A 21,144-nucleotide genomic window follows, 5' to 3' on the forward strand; every position below is an offset into this window, starting at 1 on the left:
GAGAGATTTGATTTCTTTTACTCTTTTCTTCCTGAGCCTATACCAGTACCACTTTGATTAATCATTTTAGAGGGTGATGTTCTTTACCAGCTATTTGCTTTGGTATGCCTGATATTAAACTTTACTAGTTAATTGTATTTAAATATATATGTCATATTTTATATATTTAAATATATATTTATATATTATAAATATATTTGTATATTTATAGATATATAAATGAAATTTTATTCTTTAAGAAATAAAGGAAGATACTGAAATTTCCATTTCATGTGTGAGATACCCCATTAAACTAAAGTGAATTTGAAATCAGTCCTGTTAACATTCTGTATTTCCTGTTGGACATTTTAATTACCTCCTGGCTATTTCTTGTAATATAAAAACTTCTCCATTTCCTCCAGCTGTATCAGTTGCATAAGCACCCCTGACTTTTTCATGTTTGTCTTAATATAATCACTTAGTATTTCAAACCTTCTTTTGCTTTATTTTAGGATTTTTTTTTTTTTTTTTTAAATATTCCTATCAGAGAGATACCCTTACGTGCCTAACAGCTTAGCTGTTTCTCTCCCAGCTGATAAATGGCAAACTATAGCTGGAGTGGTGTTAACCTGTTGAATCTTAGTACCTGTCTGTCACTGTCCTGCAGCAAAGCTTTGACTGTTTGTGGTTTTTTTTTTTTTTTTTTTTTTCTTGTGGGTTTTTTTCTTTTGGCATATTGTGTGACATTTTGGTTTTTGTTGTGGTGTTTCTGACTCTTTGTGCCTTTCCTTTTGTGTTTGTTTTCCCTCCTTTTCTCAGTTTGCAGCGGGGCCTCGACCTGCCCATCACCAGGTACTGTACCCTTGCCCCTTCACTATCACCTTTAACTAATAGGTGGGGGCTTTAGTAGCTGCTGACCCTTAGAATGCTGCCATTCCAGGGAACCACCCAATCTGTACTCTTTAAGAGTAGCTCCAGTCTCCTGTGCTTCTGTTCTTTTTGTCCTTCACTAATTTCACGGCATTTTGTTATTAACGAACACATTCCCTTCTGTTAATGGCACAATTTAAAAATAATAAAGTGTTTTTTTCCCCAAAACAATAATTGTTCTCAATTTAGGGAACCCTGAAAAATTTCAGATATGGTAAGCCCTCACAGATTTTGTGGTTATATGTATTGTTTAAATTTGACTGGAACAGGCAACATTCTAAGGGTTTTCTGTTAACATTCTGATGTAACTTGTATTGATGTGTATAAAATAGCATTAGTATTTCTAAAACCACTTAATCTCAGTTACTAACTTAGATCTAATATCAAATCAACAGTAATACGTAGTCATTTGTTTCATAGAATTATTCTCAGGATACGTAGAAAATAAATACATTATTTAATTTTAATATTTGTAGCCAGTTGGTTCTTTTTAAATGAAGTAATTATATAAGTTAAAATTCAAAAATGTATAAGCTGACACTAAGTTATTTAGCAGGAATATACTAGAGGAGGTGGTTTGGGATAAAGAAAAACCTTGCAGGGTTTTTCCCTCCAAATAGCTTCTTACGGAGTGTCCTGAAACATTTTCTCTTGCTACAGTAGAAAGGGCCTAGGCCTTACAGATCTGGGTTCATATTACCAGCTTTACTGTGCAACCAGCTGGGTTAAACAGATCTTTTTCTCAGCCTCAATTCCCTCATATGGAAAACGGGAATAAATGCCCTCCATTTTAGAGATAAGATTCTTTAGGCATGTGACACAAAGTAAACAGCAGTAAGTGGTAGCTGTTTTTTGATACTGTTATGCAGCCTAGCATGGTTTGATAAAATGAAAGAAGTGTTACCCATTGTTTGCCTGCGTTAATCATAGTTAGAATTCTTATTATTGAGTAAATGGACATGGTGTAATTGCAGGATTTCATTGTCTACCAGTGATACAAGGCTCTATTTCTCAAAATGAAGTCTTTTCAATTTAGATGATATAAAACCAAGCAAATTCTGAGGTGCTAAGGACACTTTGCAGGAGAACTCAGATATGGTTATGTGAAGTGGATGGCAATTCTTTGGGTTAGATGAAGAAATAAAATTCGGGTATTTTTAAGTATCAACAGACAGTGTTGTTAAAGTACTTTAAGAGCTTACAGTGGGGTGTCAACTAGACCTAGGTTTGAGTCTTACTAACTGAGTGGTTTTGGGCAGTTTATTCATTGGTCTCAGCCTCAGTTTTTTCATCTGTAAAATGGGGAAAATACTAGTACTCATCTTAGGACTGATATGAAGAGTAAACGAGATAATGGAAGGACAGTGATTAGCGGTGTTTGGCATATACTACAATTCTAGATTGATTACTAATAATTGAAAAGAAGGTAAGCCCATAGGTAAAAAGGTTGATTATAATTTTTATAAAGTATTTCGTCAACAGTCATAGAGGCAAGGCTTAAATTTTAGTCAGGGATCAAGCCAGAGAACTACTCCTAACAGAGAAACCTAGGACATCTCTGCTCCAGAAGCAGTGTAGAAAAAAACTGATTAAGAAAAACTATTTCTAAGCTCCTTCATATAAGGCTGAGTGTTTCTATAATTTCTATTCAGTTGCATTGGTCCTCAAATAGGGGTGTTGTAGTTAAGCCTTTATAAAAAAGTCTACTCTGGGAAAATTTGTTTTCTGAACTTTCTCCTGAGCCTAAAGTCTTATGATACTCTTTGTCTTCTTTAATTCCAAAAAACCAAGGAAAACTTAAAGGAGTCTTGGTAAGAAAAGGTTGATTTCACTTCTGAAATGATTTTCATGTGTCATATGACTCAAGAAAGTTTTGGCAGATTGGTTCTTTATTTAGCTATGGGATGATGCTTGTGAAGTTATGGCATGTTTCAACCATTAGAAAAGTAGAACTCCCTATGTGTATATACTTATTATTTATTCATTAGCAAGGAAAGTAATTACATTTTGACACAAGTTCTTGAAGATCGATTTTTGAGATGGATCATAAATCCAGAGTGTTACTTTTGGATACAAAAACTTTAGAGAGCTGGCTGCTTTTTACTCTGGCATTCCTCCTTTCTAAATAGCAGTTTAAAATTTTTCTTACACCAGAGAGAATTGAGTATGGAAACCTATAACTTTGGTGGAGGCAGCAGTAGGAATTAGTCCCCTTGGAAAACTAGGAGAGGGAGGGCCGGGAGTTGAAGTGACACTGCTGAGCAGGAGCTAGCTGAAGCCGTGGTGTGGCGGAGAGAGAATTGTTAGGAAGAGTTTGCTCTGCTTTATCCATGGCTATCCAGTCCAGTTTGGTTTGTTCCAGTATGGACTAGGTATTGGCATTTTGGGTGGGATAACCAGTTATGAAATCCTTCCCTGTAAATTGCAGTTCATTTAGCAACCTTAGGACTCTAAATGCCAGTAGAATTCCCCCAGTGACAATTATAAAACAAAACAAAACAAAAAACACCTTCACATATTTCCAAATAACCTCCATGGAGATGATACTATTTCCCACTTGAGAATTAATGGTTGAAGTTTGTATTTAAAACAGTCTTCTCCTCAAATCTAAAGTCATGTAGAGGGGCTCCTTGGGGGCTTAGTTGGTTAAGTGTCCCACTCTTGGATTTTGGCTGAGGTTGTGATCTCAGGGTCGTGAGACCGAGCCCCATGTCGGGTTCCATTGGTGGGCATGTAGCCTGCTTGAGATTTTTTCCCTCTCCCTGTGCTCCTCCTCACGTCCCCATCCGATGTCTCAAAAGAAAACGGAAGGAAGGAAGGAAGGAAGGAAAAGAAAAAGAAAGAAAGTCAGTCAGGTAGAGGTTCATAGAGAAGGAGATGCTCATAAGACAAAACAGGACATAGAAACTTGTATAATGAGAGCAAATGGTAAAAAACATTGAGTGGTACACAGAATACATTTTTAAAGGGTAAAACATCTATGTCCTAGGTTATTGTTGGTTTGTTGTGAATTGAAGGCATACATGATTTTTTAATCTATAATTGTTTTCTTTGGTCAGAAAGAATTAAATCAGGGGTTATAATTAGCTTTGAATAGTTAGACTTAGTGAATAGATTTCTTATTTCTCCTTTATTGAATTGTTCATCAGTGGCTGCCTTTCTGACCACATATCCTTTCATGCTTTGATCTTTTTTTTTTTAAACACAGTAATTTGATGCTGGATGATGGTTCCTGTGATTGTTGTTTCTAAAGTCCAACTGTAAATACGTTAAGTTTTTGTGACTGCTTAGTAACCAGTGGTTCTATAAACATTACAAAGAATAAAAATACTGTTATTTAGGTAAGCTAATTGGAGGTAATTGCTTGTGAAATGAAAACACGATTATCCAGTTCAGTAATCTAGAACCTATGTGTATATTTTTTTTTCTTCTTTTTAAAATGAAGTTAACTGAATTGAAATGAAACAACATTCTGGATAGTGATATTTTTAGTTGAATAGGATCAAGAAACTGTTACAGAGTGTATTTCTTGGAACTACTTTTAGGTAGAGTATCTTTCTGTGTGGCCAGCTAGAGCTCTTACTGAGTCCCTCAAGTCAGGGATACCATGCTCCAGTTAGAATTATGTCAGCCGTGTCTTCTTCCAGTACCATTAGTTTTTTAGTTTTAGGCTTTTACAGGGATTCTTTCAGATTAATTAATTAGGATGTTCCATTCTTTTTGCATTTTGTAGCCTGAAGAGAGCTTTGGATTAGACTAACAATTTTCTTACAAGGTAAAAGAAGAAGTACTAAGTAATTTTATATGCAGACACCCATGGCTTTAGAAATATGGCAACTATTTTTACTCTGATGTTTGAAAATCCCAAGGTAATTAGAAACAGAAAGAACAGAACGTACACTCATAAGGAAAGCAAGTCACTTGGTATAATGTAGATTCTGGCTTGTGTTATTAATTTCATGTTTAGTTGTTGAAATTTGTGTAGTTGTGGTTTAAAGTTACTTGTGTTCCTGTCCTATTTTACTTTTGGGTTTCACAACAGAGATCAAGTGTTGGTTATATTCTATGGCTGAGTAGTCGGCATTTTGAGAAAGACCAGGAAATTGGTATTTAAAAGTGTTCATAGAACAAAAATATTTTGCAGTGTCTTGATACATGGTTTTAGTTCCCATAATATTGACAAATGTTGAATAGTGTGCCATATTTGAAGTAATTGGATTTAGTGTAAACAAATAAAAGCTTGATAAAGCTTAACAGTACTTCACATCAAGGAAATATGTTACCTAGTGGCAAACAGCATTGAAACTGCATGTTTTCCTGTTGTAGTTTTGTTCTTTTTGCTAAAAGATTAAAAGAAAAGAAAACAGCTGGCTTATTTTTGTTTTTTAAATTTTTTTCATTATGACCCTTCAAGGTTTTTGTGTTGTTACATTTGAAGTCTTAGTTTCTGGTAGAGAAATATTTGTATTGCTCTAGGCAGTTTCTTAGATTTGGAAAATAAAATAAATGAAAGCTTAGAGGTTTGCCTCTGGGGTCAGACTTGGCATATCAAGCCAAGTGGAAATAAGATCACGCATTTATGCAGCCTTATGACCAGTCCTCTTAGATTTTTCAGAGCTTAATGTAAGTCAGTCATGGGCAGTTTATCTAGTGCCTTAATCACCAAAGAGTTGTAGGGTTAGGGCAGAGATAGTAAAGAAAAATACAGGTTGGGAGTTGGCATAACTTGGGAATCTTAGCTTCACTACAAACTAACTTCGAGCCTCAGATTTCTTATCTTGGGAAATGGATAAAATATGCTCATAAGTGATAAAATATTGAAGTGTTACAACAACTGCACCTATTTCTTAAGGGGGTTATGAGGATCAGAGTACCTGCCTGTCAGAGTCCCCGGCACATAGTAGATTCTGGGTAAATGTCAGTTTTCTTTAACAGTGACATAACCTGCCTATCTTTCCCTCCTTTCTCAGCCTATTTTTACCTATGAGCAAAGTATTCTACAAGGATGCTCATTTTTCAGAGTCTGCAGCATAAACAGACAGAACACCTGTCCCTGAACAGAATCCTCGGGGTTTTTTCCTTCCATCTGACATAATCCTCTATGGCACTACTATCTAGTAGAACTTTTGTAATGGTGGTGAAAATGTTAGTGTGTCTGTGTTGTTCACGACACATGTTTCCACATGTGGCTATTGAGCACTGAAAATGTGCAGTGCGACTGAAGAACGGAATCTTTCGTTATAAGTCATCAAATATGGCGAGTGGCTATTGTATTGGACAACTCAGCTCTAGAGCTTACATCTTCTAATTCTTAATGAAACATAAATTATGTGATATTGGCCACGTGCAGGGAAGGTACAGAAAGAATTTAGAATGTAATAGCCCTCGTTATAAATTGGTATAAGTCAGCAGAGTATCTGGTTGATACTTGAATGATATCCCACTATGTGGACTCTTCACTGCTTATTCCCTTACAACTTGGGAGAAAATTACAGCACTGCTATTTTCCTCAAAAGTACGTTAGAATTTTTAAAGATATTAACCTAAAAAATTCATAATTCCAAATCTTACTGTTCCTCTAGGAGGCTGAACTATATATTGCAGAAAGCTAGGGATTTCAGAAGCATATTTTTTATATAGTTTTTTTTTGCTTTGCAAAATAATAATTATTCTGTAGTTTTTTCCACATAGGAAGAACTAATGTGATTGAATATGATTTTTCGAGTTGCTGAAAATGAATGGGTAGTTTTCAGAGAATATCAAATTATTATGTAGTTTTTTAGAGATATCCTTGTCTTTTGATGATTTTAGAAAGAGTGAAGTCATGAAAAGTGATAGAATTACCAACATATTCAAAAAACATTTATTCCTAATGTTATTGGCAAGGAAACTTTAGGTAACGGTATAATTATCACATCCTTAGAAGTATTTTCCAAGGGGTAACATTTTCCTTCTGGTTTCTAGAATGTTACAGTGAAAGTTAGCTCTCATGAGTACTCTAAATTCAGCCTCTGTTATAAATGTATCCAAGCCCTTTGGAAAAGTTGCACAAAATACCACCTCAAATGAGAGCTGATTCTTTCCCTTGCCATTGTCCTGGCATACTAGTGGACCATTGAAAGATAAGAGACTTAAAACAGATTGAAATCAAGTTTGGGGATGATACTTATGTTGTACATGATTCCTCCCTTCTCTACCTAGCCTTTTCTGGCATTTTCATCAGTGACTTGGATTAATGACATGCCTGTCAAATTTGCTGATGGTTATGTGGTTTTGACCTTGTATTATACATTTGGAATCCAGAAGTATCTGTACAGTCTGAAATGATGGGTTTGAAATTAGCCAAATACATTTTCAAAGAAACAACATACACAATTCCCCGTCTGAACTTCATTACACAGCTCTAAGAGTATACACAAAAGTGAAGAACATGACTTGTTGCCAGGTTATATATAAAGAAGACGTAAGGGTTTTATGAGATTGTAACTCAGTACCAATCAGTAGTAAAATGTGGTTGAGAAAACAGCTCCTGTTATTCTTGGTTTTATTAATGGAAATATAGTCAGCCAGAATAAGAGATGTTGCTGTTTCATTTAGCCACAGATAAATTGATTGAGTGAGCCCAGGTACATTCTAGGGAGACACTACCTGGGTATTTGTGTTTGGTTCTCCATTTAGTGAGACTTTTAACTGTGGGACCATATTGAGAGAAGACTGAAGAGGGAATTTAATATGTTGGTTGGAGGGACAGGGCATGGAGGGTAGTAATTGGCTTTGAACAAAAAATAGACATTGGTGTGAAGGTTGGCAGTGATGGATGTCTCCGCATAACTTAGAGATTTATCACTTCTGTGGAAGAAGGATTTGACTTTGATGTGATTTTAGGAATATTTATTGGACCAGAAGGAAAATGATACAGAGAGAAAAATTTGGAGCCAGTAAAAGGAAAGTCAGAACTCCATTTAATAACGAAATGGACTATGTCTTTGGTTGCTCAAGTGTCGTAACCTGAAGGGCATGTCAAATAAGAGATTTAAATTTTAGGTATGTTGTTGGACTAAATGGGTTGTACTGTCCTTCCATCTAGCATCCCAGAGAGTTTGATAGTGGAGAGGAAAAGGGATTCAGAAGCATTGCAAGCAGTTTGGGAAGGCCCATTCACATTCACATGTAGTTTGCTTTCATGCCCACCTACAGATTTTTAATTTCTTGTACCACTATTACATCTAATTCTAAATTTACAATTGAATGGTTAGGAGAGAGTACATTCATTTTTTTTTTTTCTCTTTTTATTTCTTTCTTTTATTTATTTCTTTAGTACATTCTCTTTTTATTTCTTTGCCTTTCCAGCCATTACACCTTTTTTAGTCCTATAGATAGTAGAATCTCCTGTATGGGGGAAGGGGAAAGGGAGAATGAGGAAGGGAGGGAACTTCTTAAGGGTGAAAAATAAGCTCCAGACAGCCTGTCCTTATAAAATTCTTGTGCAGTGAGTTTGAGTAAAAGGTCTGTTAAATGTTGTACCGAGGAAGTAAAAGCATATGAACAGGTATCAGTTACTTTAAGGGAGATAGAGAATTAGAGTCTTGTAAGTGGAAGAAATTTATTTTCCTGTATAATCATGAATTTTGTAAAGTAATTGCTGTTACCAGGAATGTTATGATTGAGGGATATGCCGCCCATTAGTGCAGTTGGATAAAGGTCTCACCACATCCCTTGGGCCTTAGAAGAAATTTCTTTCGACTGTCAACAGTTGTTTGAAAATATGAGGGGTGTTCCATTTCATTAGAAGTAGAGTGTGTAACAGTTAAAGTTTATACACCTAAATCTGACTGTGTTTAAATTATGGGTGGGAGACTTTTAGAAAGTTACTTAATCTCCCTGTCCCTCAATTTCTCCATGTATCTAATGAAGTTGTTAATAATACTACCTGCCTTAGAGGTTTGTTGTAAGAATAATTTACTATATGTGGAAAATAATTGGAGTAATACCTGGTAGCTAGTAAGTGCTATATCAAGCTTCAGTGTTATTTAATATGCATATGTGAATACACTTTTCCTACACTGCTTCAAAGCTGAAGTCTTAGTTTATAAAAAATATTGCATGTCTACATAACCATAAATTTTGTGTTTTTGTGGGTTCAGCTGTATGTTAATATTAGCACTATCATCAGAAACACTTGTTTATTTCTTTCTTAAAACTACTGAAGAAAACAGGCTTCTGAATCCTCCTTGAATAAGCTGTATTCTCAACTGTTGTAATCAGGGCGTTAAAAACCCCAACAGAGGAGTTGGAAACTAGTGCCAGGAGAAGGACTGACACACAGTAAACTGTTAGAATTGTGGAGAAACTTTCCCATATCTGCTTTTCTTGCTCTGCACAAGTTAGTAACACCATGCCTCTTCAGTGCACCAGGCAGTAAATACTCTTAAAGCAAATATTCTTAGAAAATTTGGTGATAATATAACTACAGTGGATCATCACCTGTTGTGTTTGATACTCTCTTTGTCTTGGCTGCCCTCTAGAGTTGGTGGAAGAGGATCTTACAGGAGTAAGATTTCTGTCCCCTGCATCCAACATGGAGTAATGCTCATTAAGTTGAGCAGATGAATGACTGTCCTCTCTTTGAGGCCTGTAACAGTTTTGTGGCTCCTGTCATATTAACCAAGTTATAAAAATGCTTAAGTTCATTCATAAAGTGTGTTTACAGCTCACATACATTGATGAATAATAGATTCTGTCTGCTGTGTAATTAAGAGAGGTGAAGTGTAGGATGGAAAGTTTACTAGTTCATGTTCTTGGTTGCAGCCAACAGAATTCTTGTGTCTGTCACCAAAACTGTGTCAGTGGAGATAACAGCAAGACTATTGTTGTTGGTGTGGTCCAACCCAGGTTCCTGTTATCAACTTTGCTTCTTGTACTTTCTTTTCATCTTCATCAACTACTCTTTATGGCCTTCCCCATCTGGTTCCCTCATCCACTCCGTTCTCCTGCTGTATCTATTGCTTTTCTGTGACTTACTCTTTTTAGGACTTTCTTTGTCCTGGGTTATAAAGGCCGAATGGGGATGAGCCTTGGACGTTGGATCCTAATTCTTCCAAACAACACAAGATAAAAAGTCATTTCTTCTACTATGTGTGGGTGACTTGATGCTTAAGAGTAAGGCAGGATAAGACCTGAGTGGGCCCAAAGGTCAAAGCTCATCCTTGCTTTATTTGGACCAATCATAATCAATATTCATGTCTGGAATTGTGAGACAACTCAAGAGATTTTGGAGCTAAACCACATTTTAAGACTAGTTTTATGTTTCCCCATTTTAAAGCTTTAAGTGGGCTCTTACATGCCGTGTTAATTGAGAAGAGCAGATTTCTTTCTTGATGGGCCTGATATATTTTGAAAAGTTTAGTTTTTCTTAGGACGTTTGTAAACTTTAAAATAATGAATGGCACTTTTATTATTAACTATTTTCTCCATTAAAGATGGTGGATCATAGAGAAGCTAAATAACTAATGCCAGATCACGTAATGGGTGTCTGTAGAGCCAAGAACAGGAATCAGTCCCACCTGTACTTAAAAACAGACATATCCTTTCAAGCTGTTATAACTTGTAGCTACTATAAGAATATTTTTTGCCACTGGATTTATTTATATTAAGTGTGATTCAGTTCTTCAGTTCCATGTGTCCTTGAATTCTCAAGTGGAGAATTGTCATTCTGATTTTCTAATCTTCCTTCTTCTCCTATTATTACTAAATAGAAAGATATTTTTGTTGAGCTGCATGATGTGTCCTACCCCTTCCTACTGATCTGTAAGCTTTTCCATTGGCTTTCTTTCTGTTTCCTGCTGCTTTCTTGCTTCATAATTGAAGGGAGGATTCAGACCCATCCAGGTAACAACTACTGGTTCTGCATGGCCTCTTTATTACTCTGTTCCCTTATCATTATTACGGTGAGATTGATTGTTTGCTGATGAATATACACGCATTCACGGTGAGAATTTCTTGTTGGTATATTGTTTCAAGGCTTTTAAGCCTGCAGTGAGAGCCATAAATAACCACAGGTACTGGCTGCCACTTGATAAATTTGAGTTCTGCTCCTTCCAGACCATTCTTAAGTCTGTCTAAATTTTCCACTTTTATTGCAAACTATTCAAGAAAGCAAAATTGGGTTCAATTTAATATGGGGCTGCCACTTTTTAGAAAAGCAAGGCCATTCCCATCATGTAATAAATCAGCATGTGACAACTCTCTTGATAGTTTTACTTTAACTTGACTTCGATAGACTGAGATGAAAATCTTTATGTCTAGAAGTATTTTATAAATTACTTGAATGGTAGCTTTTTAGGGGACAGCTTTTAATTTTTAATATAAGTACTTTTATATAGTAGAACAACTTTTAGAGAAACACAAGCTACTCCTTTTGTTATTTTATCACACATTTTAGTATATGTGCTGCCGAAGCGAGCACTTATCACACATTTTAAAATTAATAATTATGGTATATATTTTTTGTTTAAGATAGCTGAGGCTTCATTTTAAAAGTGAGACTGCCTGACTGTTTTCATATGTGTGATAGCACTGAACAAAACTTGACTTAACTTGACTTAAAAATATTCTAGTTTAGTGATCCCACCCACATGCAGTTTAGCCTCTTTTTGTGTATATTGTATTTCCAATTCAGTTGGTAACATTTCTATTAGTGGACAAAAGGAGAAAGCTCAAGATAGTAAAATTTACATATTCCCCTTAGTAAAAAAAAATAAATACTTTTTTCTCCCCTCCTCAGTTTTTTCAGAGGCCTCAGATACAGCCTCCTAGAGCTACCATCCCGAACAGCAGTCCTTCCATTCGTCCTGGTGCACAGACACCCACTGCAGTCTATCAGGCCAATCAGCACATCATGATGGTTAACCATCTGCCCATGCCGTACCCAGTGCCCCAGGGTCCTCAGTACTGTATTCCACAGGTAAAGTATCTCTCAGGTCTGTGCGGTTCAGCAATAGAGTGGGAATTAACCCATATCTCACCAGAGGAAGCAGGGAGGGTGGGTGATGACATTGGTTTTTAGTGGTATGTGAACTTTTCTGTTGGCTGTAAGTCTGGCCATTTTGTCATTTTCCATTATATTGTAAGGAGATATTTCTCTTACATTTTTCTAAGATGTTTGAGAAATTATTTTTATCTTCTTGCTTTTACCCCATCCCTTTCCCATATCCATCTGCTCTAAAACAGACTCAGTAATTATGCTGTTCCTGTGATAACATTCAAGTTCATTGAAAGCTACCAGCCTGAAATAATTTTACAACGAGCTGATGTCTGTCTGTGCACTGATGTGCTGTAAGGTTTTTACCTAATGCACATCTTTCTCTTCATCCTCATTGCATCTTGATGGCAGGCAAGCATTTTTTAAAGTATTTAACCAAGAGTTTTCACCTTATTTCAGTAATTGTCTTACACACACACATACACACACACAACTTTTTTTTTTAATAGTAAGACATCTTCATATTATTTATAAATATCTTTAATTTTTCTTTTATAGTACCGTCATAGTGGCCCTCCTTATGTTGGGCCCCCACAACAGTATCCAGTTCAGCCACCAGGGCCAGGGCCTTTTTATCCTGGACCAGGACCTGGGGACTTCCCCAACGCTTATGGTAAGTATGAAATACTGAGGAATTCCTGCTAGTTTGTTGCTTGCTGATCAGTTTAGTCAGTGAGGTTTAGTGGTATAAAGAATTTTTAAATAAAATGTTGCAAACATGGGGCGCCTGGGTGGCTCAGTGGGTTAAAGCCTCTGCCTTCGGCTCAGGTCATGATCCCAGCGTGCTGGGGATCAAGCCCCACATCGGGCTCTCTGCTCCGCAGGGAGCCTGCTTCCTCCTCTCTCTCTCTGCCTGCCTCTTTGCCTACTTGTGATCTCTGTCTGAAATAAATAAATAAATTCTTTTAAAAAAAAAAATAAAAAAAAATAAAATGTTGCAAACAGTTCTGAATCAAAAGCTTTTTAGGGAGTGATTTACAAGGAAAGGGTATTACAGAACTATATTTAGTTAATGACACCACCTAAAAGAGCTGGTAATTCCGTTGCAAAGAACCCATGTCTTAAGGTTCTGAATCTGCAACCAACTCATCATTACTTAGATTTTTATTGGATTTTTGCTGATGGAATAAATATACAGTTGGCTGTTGAACAGCACAGGTTTGAACTGCATGGGTCCACTTAAACATGAAATTTTTTGATAGATACAGTATGGTACTGTAAAGTGTTTTCTTTTATGATTTCCTTAACAACATTATCTTTTCTCTTAGCTTAACGCTTTTGTAAGAATATATATATGTAGTACATATAACATATAAAACATCTGTTAGCTGTTTACATTATTGGAAAGGCTTCTCAGTCAGCAGTAAGCTATATTAGATAAGATTTTGGGGCTTCAAAACTTATACATGGATTTTGGACTGCATGCAGGCGAGCAGAGGGTGCCCCTGATGCGTGTGTTGTTCAAGGGTCAGTTATAACTTATCTTCCTTCCATGATTTTTCTCCAAACATTTATCACCATTTACCAAAGTTTTTTGTTAACGTTTTCCTACTAGAATATAGTATCCACAAAGGCAATGAATTTTATTGTTTTGTTCACTCTGGTATCCCTAGCACCTAAAATAGTGACAAGGTATTGGAGTGGGATGCCTGAGTATAATTCAGTGTTTCTGTGATTCCTTTTCTGCAAAATTGTGATAATATCTGTGTCATAGGAAGGTTTTGAGAATTAGTGAAATGAAAATGCCTTAAAAAATCACAAATGTTTTTAATGTAGAGAAATAAGTGCCATGTTTATACTTTGTGAACCAGTATTAAGATGACTTATTCTATAAATTTCTACCACATATTATACTTGGTTTATTATCTAGAAAGTGAATTCTAAGAGTTAAAATCAGCAAATTCTTGAAAAATTAAACTTTAGGATTCACTAAGCATTGATCTTTTCTGCTACCAGTAAGGACATAATAAAATTTTAACTTATTCTTTTAAGATAGTGTAATCTATTTTATTTTATTTTTTTTTTAAGATTTTATTTATTTATTTGACAGAGATCACAAGTAGGCAGAGAGGCAGATAGAGGGAGAGGGAGAAACGGGCTCCCCGATGAGCGGAGAGCCCGACGCGGGGCTCAGTCCCAGGACCCTGGGATCATGACCTGAGCCGAAGGCAGAGGCTTTAACCCACTGAGCCACCCGGGTGCCCCAGTGTAATCTATTTTAGATAAATAGGTATCCACTAACCAATTTCCTAACATTGAGATTTAGTGTCTCAATTCTTTACATCAGAATTAATTGGCATTAGAATAGCTCAAGAACATTTCCCTTAGGTTTTGAGGTGAAACAGGCCAAGGAACCAAGTGTTACCTGGTTTTACTACTTCTAGAAAAGGGAAAACCTTTCCTTTTTTTTTTTTTTTTTTAAGATTTTATTTATTTATTTATTTGACAGAGAGAGAGAGACACACACACACACACACAGAGAGAGATAGAGAGAGAGAGACCAGAAGCAGTGGGATTGGGAGAGGGAGAAGCAAGCTTCCCTCCGAGTAGGGAGCCCAATGCAGCGCTCGATCCCAGAATCCTGGGATCAGGACCTAAGGCAGAGGCTCAAGGACTGAGCCATCCAGGCGCCCTGGGAAAACCTTTCTTTTACCTTGGTTACTATTGCTTGTGAGACTGCCAGTTGCAAAATGATACACTTCATAATGTCATGAAATGTTGCAAGTATGTATGAAACATGGTTTTACTGAAGTTGTGTTTTTACTAGGAAATATTTGATATTTTCCAAACTACACGTGGCTTATAGGTGTTTTAAAATAAAATAATACATGTGCATCACCCAGCTTTGACATAGAATGTTGCCAGTACTGTTGGTGTCCCTTGTGAGCCCCTTGAAGTTAGTTTGAACTCAGGGTTTTCATACCACTTTAGTGTCTTTGTAGTTATTCTATAAATTGAAATCCATTAAAAATTATTTTTCCATTTTAAGAAAGATTTTATTTAGTTATTTATTCATTTTATTTATTTGAGAGAGAGAGAGAAAGCATGCAGGGAGAGAAGCCGAGGGAGAGGGACAAGCAGATTCTCCTCTGAGGGCAGAGCTGACATGGGGCTCGATCCCAGGACACTGAGATCATACCTGAGCCAAAATCAAGAGTCAGATGCTTTAACTGACAAAGCCACCGAGGCATCCCCAATTAAATTTCTTTTTAAGTGTAAAATTGACAGTTGATATCATCAAGAATTTATTGAATAGAAAACCTGTGAGTGAAACTGACTGGCAGAGTAAGCATGCTAAAATCCCTGGAATTTTCTCTTTCAATCCCATGTTGTAATGGGAATGCAATTGTATCTTCTTTTTTTTTTTTTAATTTTTAATTTTTTTTTATAAACATATAATGTATTATTAGCCCCAGGGATACAGGTCTGTGAATCACCAGGTTTACGCAATTGTATCTTCTAATTCACAAAATCATTTTGAAAGGCTTCTCATTGAATTCTAGTCTGTTTATTACACATTACATAAATAATTTTTTGACACAAAATGCTGTCATTAAAATTCTGTTGTAAATCTGTGCCAGCCCTCTTTATTGCTCTTAATACTACTGCAGTATATATAGAAACAATATAGATGAGTTTACCAGTAGGGAAATATTTTTCTGATTTGTATATACAGTATTATAATGTATTTGGCTTTATTTCTATCACTTATAGACTGTATTTGTTTATTTTCACAAAAAACAGGGTATTGAGGGGCAATTGTATCTCAGACATTGTTGATGTCTGTTCCTTTTGTTAGATATTCTTTCTTACCTGGGAAATTCTTTTGCAGATCCAAAATCCATCAAGTAGGCAATTTGTCATTTAGATTAAAACAGTTTACCTAGTTTCCTTAAGGTGAGAAAAACAATCTTTTTTTTTTCTTTTTGCTGTTCTCATATATTTTTATTTTTTATAAACATATAATGTATTATTAGCCCCAGGGGTACAGGTACCCTCCCCAATGTCCATAACCCCACCACCCTCTCCCTACCCCCCTCCCCCCGGCAACCCTCAGTTTGTTTTGTGAGATTAAGAGTCTGTTATGGTTTGTCTCCCTCCCGATCCCATCTTGTTTTATTTATTCTTTTCCTACCCCCAAGCCCCCCATGTTGCATCTCCCCTTCCTCATATCAGGGAGATCATATGATAGTTGTCTTTCTCCGATTGACTTATTTCACTAAGCATAATACCCTCTAGTTCCATCTACGTCCTCGCAAATGGCAAGATTTCATTTCTTTTGATGGCTACATAGTATTCCATTGCATATATATACCACATCTTCTTTATCCATTCGTCTGTTGATGGACATCTAGGTTCTTTCCATAGTTCGGCTATTGTGGACATTGCTGCTATAAACATTTGGGTGCACATGCCCCTTCAGATCACTACGTTTGTATCTTTAGGGTAAATACCCAGTAGTGCAATTGCTGGGTCATAAGGTAGCTCTATTTTCAACTTTTTGAGGAACCTCCATGCTGTTTTCCAGAGTGGTTATACCAGCTTGCATTCCCACCAACAGTGTAGGAGGGTTCCCCTTTCTCTGCATCCTCGCCAGCATCTGTCATTTCCCGACTTGTTAATTTTAGCTATTCTGACTGGTGTGAGGTGGTATCTCATTGTGGTTTTGATTTGTATTTCCCTGATGCCAAGTGATGTGGAGCACTTTTTCATGTGTCTGTTGGCCATCTGGATGTCTTCTTCACAGAAATGTCTGTTCATGTCCTCTGCCCATTTCTTGACTGGATTATTTGTTCTTTGGGTGTTGAGTTTGCTAAGCTCTTATAGATTTTGGATACTAGCCCTTTATCTGATATGTCCTTAGCAAATGTCTTCTCCCATTCTGTCAGTTGTCTTTTCGTTTTGTTAACTGTTTCCTTTGCTGTGCAAAAGCTTTTGATCTTGATGAAGTCCCAATAGTTCATTTTTGCCCTTGCTTCCCTTACCTTCGGCGATGTACCTAGGAAGAAGTTGCTGCGGCTGAGGTCGAAGAGGTTCCCGCCTGTGTTTTCCTCAAGGATTTTGATGGATTCATTTCTCACATTGAGGTCCTTCATCTATTTTGAGTCTATTTTCATGTGTGGTGTAAGGAAATGGTCCAATTTCATTTTTCTGCATGTGGTTGTCCAATTTTCCCAACACCATTTGTTGAAGAGGCTGTCTTTTTTCCATTGGACATTCTCTCCTGCTTTGTCGAAGATTAGTTGACCTGAGAATTGAGGGTCTATTTCTGGGCTCTCTATTCTGTTCCATTGATCTATGTGTCTGTTTTTGTGCCAGTACCATACTGTCTTGATGATGACAGCTTTGTAATAGAGCTTGAAGTCTGGAATTGTGATGCCACCAACTTTGGCTTTTTCAATATTCCTTTGGCTATTCGAGGTCTTTTCTGGTTCCATATAAATTTTAGGATTATTTGATCCATTTCTTTGAAAAAAATGGATGGGATTTTGACAGGGATTGCATTAAATGTGTAGATTGCTTTAGGTAGCATAGACATTTTCACAATATTTGTTCTTCCAATTCATGAGCATGGAACATTTTTCCATTTCTTTGTGTCTTCCTCAGTTTCTTTCATGAGTACTTTATAGTTTTCTGAGTATAGATTCTTTGCCTCTTTGGTTAGGTTTATTCCTAGGTATCTTATGGTTTTGGGTGCAATTGTAAATGGGATGAACTCCTTAATTTCTCTTTCTTCTGTCTTGTTGGTGTAGAGAAATGCAACTGATTTCTGTGCATTGATTTTATATCCTGACACGTTACTGAATTCCTGTACGAGTTCTAGCAGATTTAGAGTGGAGTCTTTTGGGTTTTCCACATATAGTATCATATCATCTGCAAAGAGTGATAGTTTGACTTCTTCTTTGCCGATTTGGATGCCTTTAATTTCTTTTTGTTATCTGATTGCTGAGGCTAGGACGAGAAAAATAATCTTAAAATAATTTCTCATTACGAAAGTAAACAAGTTAGTGAGAAAAATACAAATAATGTGGAATGTATAAAGTTGAAGTAGCCAGTTTTTTCCCTTTCTCCACTCCCTAAGGAAATAATGATTTAACAGCTTAATATATACTTTTTCATTTATATTTAAATAAATTTTTAATATAAATGGTCACATACTATTTACAATGTTCTAAAACTTTCTGGTATTTTTTCCCCTATCTCACAATATATTCATGGACAACTTTCCATTTCGTTACCTATAGAATTTCAAACTACATAACATTACATTTTAGGTGAATGAATCATACATGATCATATATGAATCACAATGTATAATCCAGTCCTCTACTGATAGGCTTCGATTATTTTCATTATTTGGGCAGATATTTTAGTTTTAAGGCTTATCATTAGTTAGTATGCTTTTATCAGACTTAAAAGTTCTGATCCAATAGTTCCCATCAGTTATAGGTCCTTCAGCTGTACCACCTCAGGGCAGCTATTCTGGCCTTACGGTCTAGACGACATAAACATCCCCCTTCGTGTTTTCTCATTTTGGAATCTCTTCTTCTCTTGCCCTTCCACTCCCTGTTCTTCATTTCCCTCTGATCCTCGTCCACCTTTACTCTTCCTCCTCTTCTTCCTAATCTTGGGTTCAGGTTAAAAGCAAGTATAAGGAGGGGATCCTGGGTGGCTCAGTCGTTAAGCATCTGCCTTCAACTCGGGGCATGATCCCAGGGTCCTGGGATCAAGCCCCACATCAGGCTCCCTGCTCAGCAGGAAGCCTGCTTCTCCCTCTCCCACTTCCCCTGCTTGTGTTCCCTCTCTCACTGTATCTCTATCAAATAAATAAATAAAATCTTAAAAAAAAAAAAAGCAAGTTTAAGGAATGGAATCCTAATTCTCTGTTATTAAGCACAGCAGTCCTGTCTTATAGGGAAGAGGGCCTTCTTCTGGCAGAACTAGTAAGGAAAGAATCCTAGTCTTTTTCCTTCCTGCCCTAATGGTGGAGTTGGTGAGTTGGACAGTCTGTTTTGCTGAAGTCTTAGTTCTTTGTGCTTAGCTTACACTTGACTCTAGGGTACTAAATCTTTTTTACTCCTCTATTCAGTTTTAATCTTGAACAATGATTCTTTTATTTTTTTTAAAGATTTTATTTATTTATTTGACAGAGAGAGATCACAAGTAGACAGAGAGGCAGGCAGAGAGAGAGAGAGAGGGAAGCAGGCTCCCTGCTGAGCAGAGAGCCCAATGCGGGACTCGATCCCAGGACCCCGAGATCATGACCTGAGCCGAAGGCAGCGGCTTAACCCACTGAGCCACCCAGGCGCCCCTTGAACAATGATTCTTTTTTTTTTTTTTTTTTTTTTTTTTTAAAGATTTTTTATTTATTTATTTGACAGAGAGAGATCACAAGTAGATGGAGAGGCAGGCAGAGAGAGAGAGAGAGAGGGAAGCAGGATCTCCGCCGAGCAGAGAACCCGATGCGGGACTCGATCCCAGGACCCTGAGATCATGACCTGAGCCGAAGGCAGCGGCTTAACCCACTGAGCCACCCAGGCGCCCCTTGAACAATGATTCTTAAAGAATGTTTTTATCCTTACTGAAGTTCAATAACCAAGATCATAAAATTCTGTTAATACATTATAATTCTTGGAGTGTTTCTATAGTGTTGAAAAATAACTAATGAGTAGTATTTAATCTATGTCACTTTTCAGTTTTTCTCTCATCAGTGTTTCTTAAATGTTTTGATGCTTGTTGTATCAGAAAAATACCTCATGAAGACTGAAATTATTTCCAGGCAAATGCTAGAGGTGATGGCCCAAGGTGTGAAAATTTGGGTTTGGGGGCAAAGAGATGCGGTTAACAGTGACAGTGATACTGAGAAAGAAAAAGAAAAGAGTGAGAATTTACATATTAAAAGATCCCATTCTGGGACACCTGAGTTGCTCAGTCAGTTAAGCATCTGCCTTTGGCTCAGGTTATGATGTCAGGGTCCTGGGATCGAGTCTTTCATCAGGCTCCCTGCTCAGTGGGGAGACTCCTTCTCCCTCAGCATCCACTCCCCCTGCTTGTACTCTCCCTCTCTCTCTCTTTCTCTCTGACAAATAAATAATATCTTAAAAAAAAAAAAAAGCACTGTTCTCCTTTGCTTCAAACCAGTATACTCTCCCTTTTTCTCACTGTACCATGTGATTTTTTTCCTCCTCCTTTCATCTTCTTTTGCACTCTTTTTCTGAGCTCTGTGGGGGCTTGGGTGCCTTATTCAGCAGCTCCTAAGAGCTGAGGGATTCATCCATTATTCCCCATGGTGTGTAAGTGGGAAACTTTCTGGCGTCCGAAGTACGTGTTCAATGGAATGTTAATATTGTGATTGTTAATCAACTGTGATTAATACTGTGATTTCGTTAAGCAACCAACTCTTTGTTTCGGCTCAGATCATGATTTTGGGGTCCTGGGATTGAGCCCTGCTTTGGGCTCTGTGTTCAGTGCAGAGTCTGCTTGAGATTCTCTCTACCTGTCCCTTTGCCCCTCCTGCTCATGCTCTCTCTCTCTCTCTCTCAAATAAATAAATCTTTTTTAAAAATACTGTGAATAGGCACCTGGGTGGCTCAGCCTTTAAGTGTCTGCCTTAGGCTTGGGTCGTGATCCCAGAGTCCTGGGATCGACCCCCCATGTTGGGCTCCCTGCTCAGTGGGGAGCCTGCTTCCTCCTTCTCCCACTTCCCCTGCTTGTGTCCCTCTCTTGCTGTGTCTCTCTATTTCAAATAAATAAATAAAATCTTAAAAAAAAAACAACAAAAAATACTGTGTTGATATGGTTGTATACTAACATTATTGTTCTGGGATGGGATAAACTGATTTTAAAGTGCCAACCTGCATACTTAACCACTATCTTTATATTGTTTCTGTGGGAAAATTTAGTTTTTGGTAGGTTTTTGGAAGACCTACAGTGTATAAGACAATGTGCTAGGTATTTTGTAGGATATAAATGTTGAAATATTCTCCTTGCCTTTCACGCTTTTGAATTGCATTTGTTTGATATTTGTGTTTGAGGTTTTACCATTGAGAACAAATGTAAATGTTGAACAGACCACTGGTTCCCAAATTTTTCTATATCCTAGTCAAATAAAATTTTTAAAAAGTAAAGTAAAATAAGGGAAGAAACATACAGAACTATTCCCTTTTTAATTTTGCCACAAAGTCTTTCAAAGA

General features: G+C 36.9%; 1 protein-coding gene across 19 annotated transcripts in view; it reads left to right on the forward strand.

Moving 5' to 3' along the window:
• The window catches only part of EIF4G3 (eukaryotic translation initiation factor 4 gamma 3), a 343,477-nt gene that overhangs the window by 178,732 nt on the left and 143,601 nt on the right, over nucleotides 1-21,144 (forward strand). For 9 of the 19 annotated variants that reach the window (XM_047728162.1, XM_047728168.1, XM_047728169.1 and 6 more), the window contains 4 exons: nucleotides 799-831; nucleotides 10,777-10,797; nucleotides 11,693-11,872; nucleotides 12,449-12,563. In XM_047728162.1, the coding sequence (XP_047584118.1) occupies nucleotides 799-831; nucleotides 10,777-10,797; nucleotides 11,693-11,872; nucleotides 12,449-12,563 (349 nt within the window). The remainder of the gene's footprint in view (nucleotides 1-798; nucleotides 832-10,776; nucleotides 10,798-11,692; nucleotides 11,873-12,448; nucleotides 12,564-21,144) is intronic. The other 10 variants (XM_047728167.1, XM_047728176.1, XM_047728178.1 and 7 more) reach the window with 3 other exon arrangements.

The sequence above is a fragment of the Lutra lutra genome, chromosome 4, assembly GCF_902655055.1.
Source record: "Lutra lutra chromosome 4, mLutLut1.2, whole genome shotgun sequence".
Lineage (NCBI taxonomy): Eukaryota > Metazoa > Chordata > Mammalia > Carnivora > Mustelidae > Lutra > Lutra lutra.